The sequence below is a fragment of the Bemisia tabaci genome, chromosome 3 (assembly GCF_918797505.1).
Source record: "Bemisia tabaci chromosome 3, PGI_BMITA_v3".
Classification (NCBI taxonomy): Eukaryota; Metazoa; Arthropoda; class Insecta; order Hemiptera; family Aleyrodidae; genus Bemisia; species Bemisia tabaci.
The window spans coordinates 34547356-34565240 of NC_092795.1; the positions used below are offsets into that span (position 1 = coordinate 34547356).

The 17885-nt window shown below is 37.8% G+C and overlaps 1 protein-coding gene across 4 annotated transcripts in view; it reads left to right on the plus strand.

Annotated features, from left to right (window-relative positions):
• Window positions 1-17885, plus strand: part of Mmp1 (Matrix metalloproteinase 1) — a 95952-nt gene that overhangs the window by 50099 nt on the left and 27968 nt on the right. For all 4 annotated transcript variants that reach the window (XR_002009816.2, XM_019056170.2, XM_019056173.2 and 1 more), the window contains exon 3: window positions 13619-13726. Coding sequence is in view for 3 of the 4 variants with exons in the window: in XM_019056170.2 (XP_018911715.1) it covers window positions 13619-13726 (108 nt within the window). In the remaining variant the exon portion in view is untranslated. The remainder of the gene's footprint in view (window positions 1-13618; window positions 13727-17885) is intronic.

A 17885-nucleotide genomic window follows, 5' to 3' on the forward strand; every position in this document is an offset into this window, starting at 1 on the left:
TCAATGCTTCGGGAAAACTATAAATTATTTTCTGGGGTTCGTCCCCGATTTTTAAATCCCTAAAAACTCATAAATTGGATGAGGGGAAGTGGGGTTTTTTTTTTTTTTGTTTTTCGGAAAAGTTTTGTTGCTACGCATCTTACTTTACCGTTTGCTGCCTTTTTATCAGCTGTTTTCATTCAACAATCATCATTAAGTGAGGTTACTTCCAACACTCAACTGCCATCAACTTACATTTTTCTTTTCCCGCGTTTTTTTTTTTTTTTTTTTTTTTTTACGGTTTTTCATGATTGGTTCCATCTTTTTCCTATTGCCAATTTTTCCTCCTTAAGTCAATAACCTCCACGTTTTTTTTCTCATTTCCGATCAGAACTTTTCACGCTGTTTCTTTTCAATGTGTATAAATATGTTTATTATTAATTTCCATTTTCATTTCATCCTTTTTCTTCTGATTTATTTTTTTTAATTTAAAAATTGAACTTTTCAGTTAAGATTTTGTTAAAATAATAATAATTTTTACTAATTTTAATTTTAAATTTAACAGTTGTTATGAGTGAAATTTTCAATGACCGAGGCGGTCGTCCTCCAAAACGTGGTCGCGTTTTCCAGAATTCTTTGCATGTTCGTTTAGTGAAGCAAGAACTTAACTCTGTTATTAGTATAGAAAATCAAAGTTTCATTTCTTCATTTCGGAAGTATAAAATTGATGATCAGAACTTTGATGAAAATTTTGTTACCAAATTTTCAGTCGGTTCAATGAATATAATTTGTCATCATTGTGATGCTCGCCATTTTCAGGGTGAAATGTCCAATGGTCATTTTAATAACTGCTGCCAAAATGGCTTAATTTCTTTACCGAGTATTCGGACAAATACCGATTTGAAATCATTATTTTTATATTCTCCAAATTTCATAAAGCATATCAGAAATTATAATAGTGCTGTTGCTTTTGCCTCTTTCTCTGCAAATCGAATTGATATTCCGGGTGATGGACCTTATTGCTTTAAAGTTCAAGGATCCATATATAGGTAAGTTTATTACCGGAACCAGAATGCAGACTGAACATGGAAAAAACGAAGAAGAAAAAGCGGAAAAATTAGATGAAGTTAAAACAGGAGCAGAAAAAGAAGAAGAACCAGAAGGAACAGCTACTGAAGAAGAAAAAGAAGAAGCAAAAAAAGAAAAGACAAAAGGAGGAAAGAAGAAGAGCAAAGTTGTAGGAAATATAGGAAGAAAAGCAGGACAGAAATGGCAAAAGAAGAATCAACAATTTAATCGAAAAAAAAGCAAAGTATTTAAAAAATAAAAAAAGATCTTCTTTAAAATTAGTTTGAAAACAAATGTAAAACCGAAAAAATAATTTTGTATGAAGATTAAAACAAAATTTTAGTTTAAAGTTTACTAAATAAAATTACAATTTTTGAAAACATTTGTTATATTTATTCTCTCAAAAAAATAATTAGACCCGATTCAAAGACAAAACAGAAAATTAAATGAAAATAAATAAAAAAAAAAAAAAAAAAAAACATGTGAAAGTGAAAAGTGTACAGGAAAAATAAGGGGCTGCGAAGCAGCCCCATAAGCCCCTAGTCTCTTTGAATTTAAACCTCTTTTTCTTCTTAAATTTTATTATCAAGACATTCTTTCAACTTAAACAGCTGTAAATTAAAGTATGTCAAACTATCAAGAAGGACATAAAATATATACTCTTATGTTTATTACTTCAATATAGATTCCTTTAGAGTCGTATTAATAAGACACTGCTTTTGAAAATTCTGATTGAATATGCGCTCTCTTGATATTTTTCATTTTCATAACCTTTTAGAAATCTCAAAAAGGATGTACCTTAAACCATAGTAAATATACAGAACTGACCACCTAAAAAAATCGCGGAAGAAAAATCAAACTCAAAGAAAAGAAATTAAGTGAAAGAACTAACAAGTAAGGAATGAAATAGGGGAAGATATAGCGCAACAAGATGATACGCCCGCCGAGAGGACGCGGCGGAGCAGCGGAGGTGCCGAATTCAGTGTTCCGCCAACGGGCGTATCAGGACCCATTTCTAATATTTCAATGATATCAGGGCTGCTAGACATAATTTTACAAATTCAATGTGACATTTAAAATACTGATCTTTTTCCGGCGCTGAATGCGAAAAAAAAAATCAGATACGTTAATTAGGGACGTAGCGGCGAAGGAATTAAGTTCTTCAAAATCTTATTTTCGCTCTCCTGAAAAGTAGTCAGAATCTTGATACGCCTCTTCGTCGTGAGGGCGACGACTTTATCGCCTGGCTGTTTCTTAGTCGCCATCGGCTATAAAAGGCTATAAGAAATTGTGCAGCCAGCTATAGAAGCTATTTGAAATCTTACAGCCGGCTGTAGGTCTATGGTATTTTGGAACACAGATTCTACTGCCAATTTTTACCAGGGTTCGAAAAGAAAAATTTAAGATATAAATCCCACTAGAAACGGCGATTGCGCCATAAAAAATTCTGCTCAGTATCATTATTTTGTTCCAGCACTATATCAACTTTAAACATTTGTATGAAAAAATTTGACCTGATAAAAATTTGAGTGTGCCGAAAGCTCTCAGTATGCCAACTTGCAACTATTCGACGGTAAAGCTGCACAAACGCGGCTCTCGCTTGCGGTTTTTCAAAATTTCTGTTCCTGTTTTATTTTGTCGAGATAGAGCAAATTTTTTTTTTGAATTTTGCTTGACATTTTCACTGAATATTCCTCATCTAGGGAAAAAAACTAGGAAGTCTTCCAGAAATGGCGTTGAATGCTCTTTCATTTAAAAAATAAACCAGTAAATTTGCTACGCAGCAAACCGGGGTTCGAGTATTTGCAGCTTCGCTGTCGAATTGCTGAAGAACCTTTACCAATGTTTTTTCGTCACTGTCGCCCAAAAGTCGACTGTTGGAGAGGTATTACTAACAGCATAACGAAAAATTGAAATAAGAGAAGTAGGTTTTAAGTTCCCCACCCGATAGCCTTAATTTTATCTGGAAGGTCTGATTCGTTTGTTTGTCAGACGGGAGTCTTTTCTGAATCCATAACGCTGTACTTAACGTTGAAAACTAGGAAATGATGGAAAAACACCGGAGAGAAACACCCAACCACGATTAAGCGACTCATCCTAATCATTCATCAACTACCACCAGAGATTAGTGATCAATAAAAATTACCACCACGCTCTGTTATGAGCATGGTAATTTTTATCAATGATTGCTGAACCATTGTTGTCAAAATCTGTAAAAAAAGTTGTTGGCTCATCACATCTTTAACCTGAGACTGCGATTTCTCAATGCTGCTGATTCGCATTATGAATAAGGCAAGAAGAAGTAGTTTAGATAGATTCATAGCGCCCTAGGCCGTTTTTGATCAGAGGACAGAAAATACTGCACTGTTGCGTTTCAAGCTCTTCGCGCTCATGGCATAAGTTTGAAACTGGCAAAATATGAACATAATCATCGGCAAGAAAATGTTTGCCAGAGCTTTATATCAATATGGATCCTGTGCGCAGCTCAATATCGATGACCAATGTGCGATACAACGTATCTCTATTTCGATGTTTCGAAATTTCCGCTCCTGTTTTATTTTTTCGAAGAGGAACAAGTTATCTATACAGCTTGACATTAATATAGAAAACTTTGGAAACGTTGATGAAAAATCAAGGAAGCATTCAAGAAATTACGTTACTAACGAAGATACATGGTTTCGCCCGTCGGGCATCGATATCTGTAAGGAATGCCTTCAATTTCGCGGCTAGGCCACATGAGACCGTCATGCAGGATATCTATATGAAGAAGTTCGCCACTCGAAATACATATACATACATATATATTCTTCGATCTAGATATGTTCAATTGAGCAATACTGGTTAGCACTGATCAGTGTTTGTTGGGATTCGTTGGACGATGAAGACATGGGTGTCATACTTAGTGGACCCGTGTGTTAGCACCATTGTACAGGTGTGAGTAGCTTGGAGCTTGGAGCTTTGTTTCTATCTCTCAATGAATGAGACGAATGGAAGGCTGGAGACAGATGAATGAAATGCATCGTATCGTGCGTAGCCGTCCCACCCTCTATGCTGAGACTCAGACCACGTTGTCACTCTGCACAAATAAAATTCCAATTTCAGAGTGCACTCCAGGTTGAACTTAAGTTTCAAATTCAAAAATATTCAAGGACTCTCGTACAGAGACAACTCTCGTATCATTTACTAAAATGTTTGCTTTGAAAAAGTTGAAATAGTAATTTTAAAGGTATCAAACTTAATATTATTTAGTCAACAATGGAATTTTCCTATAGGTAGGTACGAAAGATATTTTTCACTGCGCAGACGTAAATACAAAACTTTTTTGAGCGTACCGGATGTACTGAGGATTTTAAAAATTGTACATTGACAGTATGACATAATCCATTTTTTAAACCTATTATTATCACTATCAAGGGAGATATAAACCTAGAAATGTCATTTTGAAGTTTCAAAAGCTCTGCTCTTCAATTTTATAGATTTAGTATTATGAAAGAACATTAGATTACCTATCTCGTTTTTTAAACTTTAACAAGGCAAACATTTCGTGAAGGTCGCAAAATCTTGAGTTGGAGCAATTCAAGAAATTAAAGAAAAAACAAACTTTTCACCGTCCAGCTTCGTTGACTGTTACATGTCCTGCGGGGCGATTATTGAAATGATATCGACTGTATGTCGCCGCTTTGTCGTGTCGCGCCATCGACTAAGAGCCACCCAGTCGATGGCGCGACACGACAAAGCGGCGACATACAGTCGATACCATTTCAATAATCGCCCCGCTGATGGGAAGTCAACCAGATGAAAGGCCCAATACGATTGACAATGACCAGAATACTGCCCGCGTTTGTTAAACCCTTAAATATTTATGAACATTATCACCGCCTCACACCATCGCCGCATACCTGAAGACAATAACCTGCCGTATTGTGTAGAGAATAAACTGGTCAACACTGCCCGTGCTGTCACTTAGTGTGAAAACAAAAGTTTATTTATCGGTATGCCTCAGCAGTTCGTTATCTGAGGCACCCATCAACAATGCACACTTACGTCTTAATGCCAGCGACGATTTATTTAGATGGCCAATGAAGCGTTTCTGCATCGCATTACTCGCATTTCCTCCCTGCATCTGTGCAGTATTTGTTAACACTACCTCACGCACAATATTCTCAAGTGGCGATTTAACAGACAGTAGGAGAAGTTACACGTAAATGTACCGTCAGGTGGTCATTATATCGTCGTTTTATGGTTGGCACTGACACTGAGATTTTAGGACATTTTGCAATTTTCATATTTGTTCTTTAGCATGTCATAGGCAATTTATTTAATGAAAGTTACTCCAAAATAAAGAGCTATTTAACATGTACCGTTTTTAAAGTGAATTAAAATGGTGTAAAATAATAAATGTCGACTTGTTAAGTTACATTATACTAACACCATTAATTTACAGGGTAGGAATGCCTAAATCGCAGCCTCACTTTTGATAGAGAAAGCATACAACAATATAATATCACGGAAAAAAATGGATTACTCATTTAACAATTACATTGTTGAAAAATACGTCAAACATGTTTCAAATGTACATTTTACAATAGTGGAAAGCTAATTTAACCGCAAAGGGATGGTGAAATTACCACTTTTTTACTATAAAATCTACATTGAAACATGTCGGACACTTTTTTGAACTACAAAAGCATTAAATCAGCAATATCATTTTTTTCAGTGATATTGGAACAAGTTTTATTTTCTGTGTGTGAAGACAACGCCTTCTGAAAGGCGCGTCTGCAACCCGACGACAGCCGCGATTAAATAGACGCTATTAGTGCCAAGTCACAGAAAAGCGATATATCGATTTTTCGTATTGGTAGCTTCGAAAGAGGTTATCGATGGATCGGTAGGATGTTATCGTTTGGATCCAATTCGATATAATGGAGAATCCCTATGATGACGTCGCTACTATAGCATCTATAGCCGTCGCTACTAATAGCATCTATAGCCTTCGCTACTGATATCATCTATAGCCGTCACTCAGGTTATCAGACGATTTGTCCACATTTTTACTAAAAAATGACACCCCATCACGAGCGTTTATAACCGCTTGTTTGAAGCATCGAAATGCAACGCTGTTTTGAGTGGCGCTTGAGTATCCACTTCCTCCTCTTTTCCGTTTGGATGCGCTGCGCATTCGTCCTCAGTACGGACTCGCGCTGCATGAGCAAGCAATCCCTTTCACGGTAAGTTGCTCGCTGACACGAACACCTGTTTACTAATTGCAACAAGCGGAGCTTGCATCACGATGTAAGTCAACTTCGTCGCCAATTCAAGTCTTGCACCGCTAAACGTAGCCGATGAATTTGATTTCATCCCCACAAAAGTGAACGATATTTTGTAATTACGGATGGGGGGGGGGGGGGGGGGGCTCTGACCGCTTCGTGGCTCCAGTTCAACGCCGCGAACCGCTTCGCGCCTTAGGCGTTTTGCCTTGTTACTCTTAGGATTTCATATTATAGAGTATGACTTGCAGGGCCGGATTTACCTACTTGCCGCCCATGGGCCGCCTGTATTTTGCCGCCCCCTTCTCATTCGTATTGAAACATCAATAAAAACCATCAAGTGAACGTGCCAGCGGGGGAGGGGTGCATAAGACGCGTTTACTCGTGTTGAACACATGTTTTGGGAATGCCCTGTCAACACTACTAGCAAAAGTTAAGTTTCGTAAACCTATCTCTGTGTGGACAAGGCCTTCCATTCATAAGAAATGAACGAAAAAATTATGAAAGAACAAACATGAATGTGGTTTAATGATTTTAACTTCCGCCGCCGCGCCGCGCAGACCGCACCGTGTTTGGCGCAATGCGTGAAGTATTCACGCAGTCTTGTAGGCGCCATGCGTTTCACGCTGACCGCACTGCGTTTGGCGCAATGCGTGAAGTATTTATGCATTCTTGTAGGCGCTATCCGTTTCACGCTGACCGCAATGACCGCACTGTGTTTGATGCTATGCGTGAAGTATTCGTGCAGTCTTGTAGGCGCTAATATGTGTTCCATGCCGATCGCCGCGCCGAGGGCTTCTCCTTTTCATCTCAAGTCCTCGTCATCATTGCTCTCTGCGCCGCGCCGTTCCAGACAAAATTGCGTGTTTGGTTTCTCTTCTAACTCGACTAATTAAAGGTGCTGTCTCTTGTATCACTGAAAGACGACAAAATTAAAAATTACTCTACTCTCAGGAAATGAGAGATTTTGTCGCACCTTTCCTTGTTTGTAATTTTTTTTTTCTAAATCCGATATTTTTTTATACCTACATATAAAAAAATTGCAAAAATTTGCCGCCCTCTAGATTTGCCGCCATGGGCCACCTCCTTAATCCGGCCCTAATGACTTGACACTTCTAATCTGATATTCCTCAATTATTACTCCTCGGATCAAATTGTGGAATGTGAGTACATGTCATGAGAGAAGGCACTTTCACGCAAGCACAAATTTTAAATTTTATACACTTGAAACCTCAAAAAAATTCATAATAAGGAATATTGTAAAATCTCCTAGAATGTCGCAAACGTTCTAACTTCAATCAATTCATGATTATGTTCTGTTGAATGATATAAAATACCTTGGCAGCATTTTAATGTGATAGTTTTTACTTCTGGCTCCTACTTGAATTTAGTCCCTCCATCAAAATTAGCCCTACTTTCAAGAAGCGTAGGTCCCGATTGATGTTCCGACTTGAGACTCTGATAATATCTTAAAAAAAGGTCAACGTCCCCAATTTTCAACATGCTCTCGCCTCCTTTACATTAATTAGACTCAAACCTTCGGTTTCGTTTTGGAATTACATTACTGTATTGTACCTGATTTGATTACTCTCAATGATGATCATACTTCATTCATCTCAGGAGCTTGCGCTAACCCAATAGCTTGCTCTAACGTTAACACCATCAATATTTCAGAAACCCTCCTCCTCCCCCTTCTCCACTTCACGTTAGAGTACCTGTATAGCGAGAGTATGGACAGATTTAAAACTCCGAAAATCCATCAGGCCTTCGCCGATGCCTCCGCGAATAAAGTTAGGGCCCAGAAATGCAGCCAACTATGAATTTCAATTATCCAGAGCGATTTACTAGTATAATTGTTACGAACCATCGTTAATAAAGCACGTATTTGACTTAGTTTTTGCACAAATTTACTCATTTTTGCGGAAGAACGCTCATTTATGTATCATTCTTAGCCATCTTGGTTAGAATTGGAATCTGCAGACTGGCAGTGAAATTTTGTGCGTTAGAAGTTGGTTAGAAGGGTGGCTGCACTTTTGGGCCCTAAGCCCTCCATGAAGCGATCTGTCTATACTCTCGCTACACAGGTACTCTACTTTACGTCACGCACCTCACCGTATGAATGTGCATAACCGGAAAATTTCCGTATCTCGGTGCAGTGACTGCGTTTTGCCAGATCGCTGAAAATAATCTCTTCTTTCTAACTGCTCGATTGGTAAAGAGATCAAAATACGAATTTACGACCATTGTTCGGCGCAGGTACAGAGGCGCCGGCGCCTGGCGCCTCCAACGTTGCGTGCGAATTCCGTTTATCGGAAACGCGCTGCGCCGCTCGCTTTGGCCCTTGTTAGTCGAGTTTGATTGCGGGCTAGCAGTTGCCAGATGGCGCTGTAAATAGCGGATCCACTTTTCACACGGTATCTCTCGGGAAAACTTGTTAAACGTGGCGTCCCTGGTGGCAGGTTATGAAGTTATGATTTTTTACATGCGATTGATTCAGCCAATCGGTTCGCACTCCGATTCTTGCGGCATCGACTCAAGCGTTCCGCAATTTGAGTTAAATGGATTGCTGTATGACATGCTAACGTAATGTAAACTCAATTATTGATTCCTTAATTGATATATAATTAGTAATGAATTATTGTACTTTTCCAGCGAGGGTGAAACATCAGAAAAACCATTCTTATAATTAAGGAATTATAATCAAATGAATTCAAAGGATTAAAAATAAAATATTCCACTTTTTTTTTTATTTTTGAAGCCTGTCGAACTGAGGGAATTGGCCATTTGCGGCTGATAACATTGAACGAACTCTCCAGGAAACATATTTACTTTAGTCAACGAGCATTCCTATTCTCAGCTACTAATCACAAACAATTTAGTTGATTCCTTCACTTTCTTTCATGAGCTTGTGCTGAAAATTGAGAATCGGGAACAGTCTTAAAGTCAAACTTGATGAAGGCTTTTAAAAACTAAATTCTTTGATTAATCTGACTACTCCCGTGCCAATTAAAACGAGGGGAGCGAGAAAGTAAAACTCCGATCGAAATATCATTCATCCATTTTGAGTTTAGTAGCATTTTCACTTAAACGAGATTAAAAGTAATCGCGTCGTAATCACTCGCACAAATTTATTTACAGCGAAATGCTGCTCACATCAGCATGTTGGAACTTCCGCTAGAAATATTTAGAACTGCCTTTAACTTGCTGCTCTGTTTTATATTTTTTTCTAAAGAAATCGGAAATAATTGCGGTGCCAGTCTTGAATGCCTTCCATGGCTTGAGTGGTTTTCCACCCAAGAAAACGGACTTTTCTAATTTTCGGGACAATTGCAGTAGGTTTTACGATATTCTCTAGGTTATACGATACCCGCCTCTCCTTTTTGCGCATTAAAAAAAAAAAAAAAAAAATAAATAAATCCTTCACCGATACAAAGAATGGTTTGGTGTGTATTAAACTTCCTAATGACTCATACGTTCTCCAGAAAATCTTATAGTTGCCCTCACTAGATCCTGTGTAGTGTTAAGACGTGTACACTGTACACGTCAAGTAGATATACGTCTTGTGGACCACTAGGTTAACATTGCCAGGAATTGGAATCTAGTACTGGTTGCTAGATTTTCTGGAAAGTATGTATAATTGAGTATCTGGCACCCACTACCATTCTATTTTTTCCTAGGTGCTCGTGATTCAGATGTCATTTCAGACTTCCAGAATGGGCGAGTATCAGTCAGAATGTATTTTTGAACGTTTAGCAAACGTTTAGTTTAATAACTATCGTTCCGGGATTTGAACTATCGGTGTGGTGTTCCACTCTGCCGGACAGCATCACCGTAACTGCGGTCCACAAGTCCGCCTGAGATACGACTTCACGACCCGCAGTCCCGTGCTTGTATTTTCTTCACAATAGAATGGGAGAAAGCAACGACTATAACAACAAACTTGTCCTCAAATCAACTGCTCCTCTGAAATTAATACATTTATTTACAAGCACTGTCGAGCAGAACATGAATTGACACACTAGGATTACGGAAGGGCCAAATAACACCCGACAAAATCAGTGGATAGAGCTGAGATAGACAAAAATATAGCCCAAAATAAAACAATAATAATGATAAATACTAAAAAAGAAAGAAAAAAATGAGCTGAATATGATGGTTGAAATGTGAGATTCAGCCCAACACCAAGTATTTGTTTGCTCTAAAATCAGTCTTTATGATTACTGAGTCGACATTGAATGAGTCGACATCAGCGTAATTTTGATTGATCTCGTTTTTCCGTGTTGAAATGAACCCAATATCAAATCCGTTCGAAAAAAGGGCCCTTGCCAATTTTACCATAAATGAAATTTCAACTCCTAGGATACCATGTGAAAAAAATAAGCTCTGGAGCTTGGTCTTTCTTGAACGTTGTAATATATTTAAAATAATCAAAGCAGTTTTCGAGATATTAACAATGTTACGATAAAAATCAGTGATGATTTATCCCAATTTTGCAACGAGCGATAGGCAAAGCACCCTCACATTAGGTATCTCATGCAACGAACACCGAGCGAATCCATCGTGACGCTCGGATGCAACTATTCGAGCTTTACGGATGACCGTGTTGCATACGCACGGGAGTGAAGGCGTTTTAACTCTCCAGGCACTCATCGCTTCCCCCTCCGTGGCCGGCGCGCGGTTTGCAGGCGGCAGCTGCATTAAGAAGATCTAAAGTGACAGCCTTTAATTCTTTTTTTACCGCGAAGATATCTCTTAGGCACGAATAGTTGCTCTACAAATCATGCTCATTACATCGCTACATCAAAACTTAAGCACGAAAGATAAACTCACATCCTACACTGTAAAGTATTAAACACCGGACGATTTTCTAAGACGTATACTTAATCGAAACTGTCCAATTGATGCTGGATGTTGTACTGGACGTTTTTTCATCCAGATGGAGGATTTAGATTACATATCGACGGTGAAACTACCAAACCACGTATCTCGGTTTGCGACGTCGCAGACTTCCTGTCATACTTTATTTTTTAAATGAAAAACTACCTAACATCCAGTCTTGAAAATTTCTGTGATTTTTCCTCTTTGTGCGGAGAAAATTCCGTGAAAATTTCAAGGAATGGTATTGATTTGGTCTACTTCAAAAAAATAAACTGTGAGCGTAGATTTTTAAACACCGCAAACGAGATACGTGGTTTGGTAGTTTCACCGTCGATATGTAACATCCATTTGCAGTGCATGGATGTGTGCAAATATTCGTGCGCAGTAGATGTCTTCGTAGTGTGAAACGAAGAATTTCGGGCAATCTGTCATTTTAGATCCTCTCATTGTCAGTGCAACCCATTGCCGAGCCGCGGGCAGGTAAAGAGAGTATGGACAACTCGATTTATGTAGCTCTTAGGGCCCAAAAGGGCGACAACGTGAAAAACGAAAATCACTAGAAAAGTGCCGCTGCCAACCTATGCATTTGGAAGATCACTCAATATGGCCGACAGCGCATTACAAACAAGCGTCTTTAAGGATTAAAACTTTGACACTAAGAAAATGTCAGCGAAATCAAAGTTTTATACGTGCTTTTATAATTTTTGATCAATGTACATAGTTGAAATGTGAAAATTAGTACCACTGGATAATTTTTGGGCCCCAAGAGCTGCATGACCTAATGAGACCTAACCTCCAAATTTTCGAGTTGCTCATACTCTTCCTATAAAGATACACTAGTAAAGTGGTGAGTGCATGGAGAGACGAAACGCCTTCGCTTCCGTGTGTATGCAACGCGGACAACCGAGGGGCTCGAATAGTTGCATCCCGGCGTTATGATGAAATTATAATGGAATTCGCTTAGTGTTTGTTGCATACGATATTAACTGAGGGTGCCTTGCTTGTTCCTCTTCTCTGGTATTTCTCTTAAGTCGACTTAATCCTGATTTAGACCACAGCCACACCTATATTTTTCGTCACGCGACGCCACCGTTATATTTGGTCATTAAATTCTGTAAGGCGTCACTCAAGGTATTAGCAATTATCAACGTGCAGCATTTTACTAAAAATATTCAGGTGTCGGAAATGGTACGATCAGGTATCATCACGGCAGGTTGCAATAATTCACTGAGCGTCGATGAAAATATGCCGCATGGAAGTTATGCCTGAATGCAGGATTTCCCAAGAGCAAGAGCGCGCAAGACATGTGAATGGGAAATAAAAACTCAGGGAGCGCGGCGCTTGCTTCACTTCCAGCAATTGAATTCATCTGAAGAAATTATTAATTGCTGCGGAAATATGATATCAATAAATTGTGGAGAATATGAGAACCTTCCGATCACGCGGAAAAAGAATCTATACTATGTCGATAAAAATATTTACTGGTCTGTGATGAATGGTCGCGTTTAGATGGAATGAAATAACATTACTCCTCGTACGATGCGGTACTCAAGAATTGGGAAGTTTCGATATGCGTACAGAAAAATAAGTAGGAGTATTGAACAACATATACTTGCGCATTCGAATACTTAGTAAAGCTCCAAAAGTTCTAATTCTTACTACTATCTGATTTCTTCAATAATGTTTGAAATCAAGAAATAAGGTACTTTTTTTGCATCAGCAAATAGAAAAATTGACATTGGCAGCTCATTTCAATTGCTTCATATAATATTGTTGAACTTTCTAAGTTAAGAATCCTTGAGGAAAATTTTAAAAGAAATGTGAATGATTTGTAAAGATTTTTGATTTTGTCTCATCGAGGGTTTCGGTCTAGTAAAGTGGCATATGGCATACCGTAAGCCGTCAGTGTCTCTCTAGGTTTGCTGATTCAAATAACGAATTTAAAAATTGAAGGCATATTTTTCCGTTCATTCTACAATTGTTGAATGATTATGTTTATCTCGTCCACACACATTAAATTAGATTTAAATTAAAGAACGAAATAAACACTAAAAAATGTGACTCGAACTATATGTAACAAGGTGGTAAGATAGTGCTGAATAGGTAGGAATTTTTTTAGACGTGCCACCCTCGCAAAATAGTGTGGATCCAACCTTATTTTACCACTTTTTTTAAATTCAAATCGATACCTCCACTCCCGTACTCTCCTTTTCCGGTTTCAATAGCCTCTAATGACTCATACGATGATACTAACCGTGGCTCGTTAGACGTATGACTCGCTCGTATGACTTTCATTACCTATATGTAATGAAAGTCATTCGCACAGATCATCATCGAGAAGCTTCGCGAAAAATTTGACATTTGAATGAATATTTTCATGTAAGTATGCCGATTAACTAACGTAATACTTGTGTCGTTTGTTGAAGGTCATCTGGATGGCGACACTCTGGAGATGATGAGCTTGCCCCGATGTGGCGTTCGGGACCGTGTTGGATTTGCAACCTCTTCCAGGAGTAAACGATATGCTCTCCAAGGTAAATTATTGCAAAATTTTTGTCCATGTGATTAGTTATATTGTCCTTTCTTCGTAGCTTCCTGAAAAAATTATACAAGAATAAAATTTTAAAAAAAATGTACAAGTAAATAGCAAAGTTTGGAATGTTATAAAGCATTTATTCACTGAAATGCTTATTTCATAGTATCACAATATACACACACACCAAAAATCTAATGAGTAACAAAATACACGCAGGTTAAACATAAAAAATACCAAAACGGAAAAGGTTTAAAAAAATAATTGGAAGGAAGCAAAAGAGATGTATCCACAGAGGAAATTTCAAAAAGAGCCTACATTTTATGGTTTTTAGTAGACGCGTTTTTTAAAGACAAATTCCCTCCGTATCTACGAGTAGGATTCAAGTCTGATGTTTGATTACTGATGATTTTTTTTCTTAGACCATACAATACTGGAGGATTACTTCATCAAAATTGAAAATCTTACCTGTTTTCCATACATCAAAGTTTTTTACCTCGCCTTTCCGTTATTTATCATAAAACAGCTCAAGTCAAGGAACGCTAATTATCTAAACTGAGAAACACTATATTTCATTTTCTGTGATTTGCTAGTTGAAGAATGAAATCCAGGTGGATGAATTAAATGCAACCGATAACTAATCTCCAAATCGGGTATAAAAATTATAAAATGTACCTGAAGCTTTTTAGTTTGATAATTACATTACTTGTACAATTACAATTACATGTACTTAGAATTTCGTGGCACATTAAAGTAAATTTTAACATGAGCTTATGAGGTTGATAGTTCGAGAGAGACTTTATTAATGTTCCATGCATTAAATTTCAACCTCAAACTTTTCTCGGCTCATTTTAACCAGGGAACTTAATTTAATTGGTTTATAAGAATGTGTCAAAAACAATGATGATTTTTGACATTTCTTGTGGGATTTGTCAGGTGTAACGATGAGACCAAAGAGTGGTACACTGAAAAAAAATTCTCGGCGTTTTTACCAAGGTCCGTTGGTACCTTTACCATCTCACTTTTTTTACCAATTATTGGTAATTTTACCAAGACAGACTGGTAAGCTTACCTAAAAACAGGTATTTTTACTGTTTTTCTCAGGTAAGATTCCCACTTTTATTGGTAATCAATTCCCGGTAACTTTGCCATTTTATCTCGGTAATTCTACCAAAGTCGATAAAAAATATGGGCGTTTTTACCGGGGTCCAGTAAAATTACCGAGAAAGTCAATAATTTTACCGAGATTTCTCGGTAAAATTACCAATTCCATAATTGGTAATTTTACCAAGAAAAAACTGGGATCAAATAGAACCCTGAATTCTTGGTAATTTTACCCTTTTCTTAGAAAATACACCGAGATTTTTTTTCAGTGTAGATCACTGATAAGCGCATAAGTGCCGGATCAAAATTAAGCTGATGCTTGACCAGCGATTTGATTGGACAGGCCGCTAATAGCTCGTGCAGTGACCAGGGAATTGAATTTTCACCTCAATACCTTGGCGCGGGATCGAATTTCCCAACGGACAATAAACGCCTCAAGGTCCCCTGTTAAAAGCACTTTTAGCATGGCTCATGGTGTCCCTGCTCTCTTTATTAATCCAGCAAGCATCGCTGGGAACCTGCTTTCAATCGATGCTATCTCACAACACAGAGCAATGAGCGAACTGTACCGTCTATCCTGTGATTTATTTTTTTTATTTTTGCATGTCATCACATTCTAAGAGTTGAATTTTAATAAAATTTAATCTGTAATATTTATAAGCAATATTTTTGTTTCAAGCAGGAATTGAACATCGTTAACAATTTTGCTTTTATGTGCTCAGTAATAACAGGATTACACTCTCGCATTTTTATATTTTTAAAAGGGGTGGCTTGTATCCATTTTCCTATTACGTAACAACATCTATGTTTTAAATGTATACCAGGGGGTGCACCCCTTGACCGCTTAGCGATCCAACCCCTCTCCCCTCAGAAGTGCTTTGCGCTTTAGGCGTGCGTCTCGCGTTACTCTTATGTTTTATAATAATAAAGTATGATTTAAGATTCCGGTTCAATTTGTAATCAATTAACTCGCTGTAAACGCATCATGGATTATAAGACGCATCATGGTGCAGAATTTCTCTGAAGACACACATGTCACATACTATCAGATTTTGGGCCTTTGGAAATTACCGAATCCAAAATATCTGCAATGAGCTCTTCGAAGTATTTAGATAGGAATCTAAAACTTTTTCTCTATGATATTTAAAATGTCCTTTTTTCTATCATAATAATTTAACTTCACTGAGACTTGCCACGTATCCAGGCTCCAGTCATGTGATTCTGCGAGTGTCCTGGTGGCCGAACCGACGAGATGAGCAGGCCGGAAACATGGACCATTGCTTGCTCATTACCCTGTTTCCGGCTCTCGAAGCTCAACTCCCTGACCGCTCATTACCGTCCCTCGAACGCAGTTGACACATCAAACAAGAAAACATTCACTCTTTACACTGATTTGGGAGAAAATATTAATTCTGAAATAAATATGTTTCAACTCCGGCGACAAAAACCGTATTAAAACGTTGCCTATGAAAGAAAAATCTAGATTTTTAGCTTGATTTTTTCATTTCCATCCATCCGCGTCTGAGAGTGATATACTCGCCAGAACAAACATTCATATTCACAATACTTAAAAGTGTTTTACCTGTCAACTTGGCAACTATCTACAAAATTGAAACAAGCTTGACACAGTGTATGAGCAATACCATCGATTTCATGCGAAGAACCTGAAGAGGGTGTAAATCCGATCTTTTATCTCAGCAACACTTTCTCTCCTCCATAGTTCAAAAATTATTGTTGCAAGATTTTTGTAATAGAAAATCACATGATACAAATTTAATGCGGTCTAATGCAAAATCTATACTCAGATTTTAAGCAGCAAAACATCATGAATCAATACTATGCGGCTTTGAGGGCTACTTGGAGGGCTGAATTCACATGAGGTATCCTGCATCGCAAATTTTATATGGAGTGTCTTGAATGACAGCTTAATTTACCACTGTAAATTAAGCTGCCTCAACACTAAACTTTGTCACGCAGAACCTAATTCTGGCCGAGAAAAGTGCATCACACAATGACATACGTGGTACAATATTTTACGTAAATTTTTAATCGTAGAGCAAAACAGATTCGTGGATGTCTTTCAGCTGCCTGATTCATGTTGTTCGAGGTATTTTTTATAAAAATGTATACTTATGAACCTCACTTATTACTTTTTTCTCGTATTGATTTTTTCACGCTTTCTAAAAGGAGCTTTTCAGAAGGAGAGTTAAATATTGTAAGTCTCAGCTCTAGACAGAGCCTTTTTCTGACCCTCTACACTCACAAGCACTAGTTAGTTACTTAATTTCATTAGAGACAATCAGTATTTTAGGCTATTAATGTATTTAATAGACAATGTGAAGGGTGAGTATAAATACAAAAATTTAGATCCTTCACTTAATGGAAGCAAAAAATTTCAAAATTTTGGTTGTACCACTGGGATCAACGTTGGTTAGTGGGTTTGTTTCCCTGTTTAAACAATCATTAAATTATCAGTGATAGCGTAACAGATACATGTAATTTAATACTAAGACTAGTAGTGCGGGGGCATACGTAACAAAACATATGTCCCGTGTGCAGATTCGTGAAGGCATATTGTGTGATACATCAATCTCTTCGTTTTGATGTCTAGAAAAAGAAAATCGATGATGGCCATCTCAAATTTCATACAAACCCCCCCAAATTCAAGATGGCGGCCAAAATGGCGGTTTTGGGGTGAAAAAATTTAAAGTTTGCAAATACGTCGTGTCGGGTGTCGATTCTTATGTATTTTTGATCGTAGAATCCGAATTTTCAGTCAAAAGTTAGCCCAAAGGTCATTTTTAGGCCAAAATCCAAGATGGCGTCCAAAAATACCTCTTACAGGTACTAATTTGCCTATTCGGGTCTACATGCATTGTGAGGTATCAATTATTAGGTTTTCAGGGTCGTAGAGTCCGAAAATGAGGTCCATTTTCCGCTGCGGCTCTCAAGAAGCCCTAATATCAAAGATGGCGCCCAAAATGGCCACCGGTCTTGCGGATGAAACTGCCGTTCAGGGCAGCTATAACAAACAATACGTTCAAAATTAAGTTTCT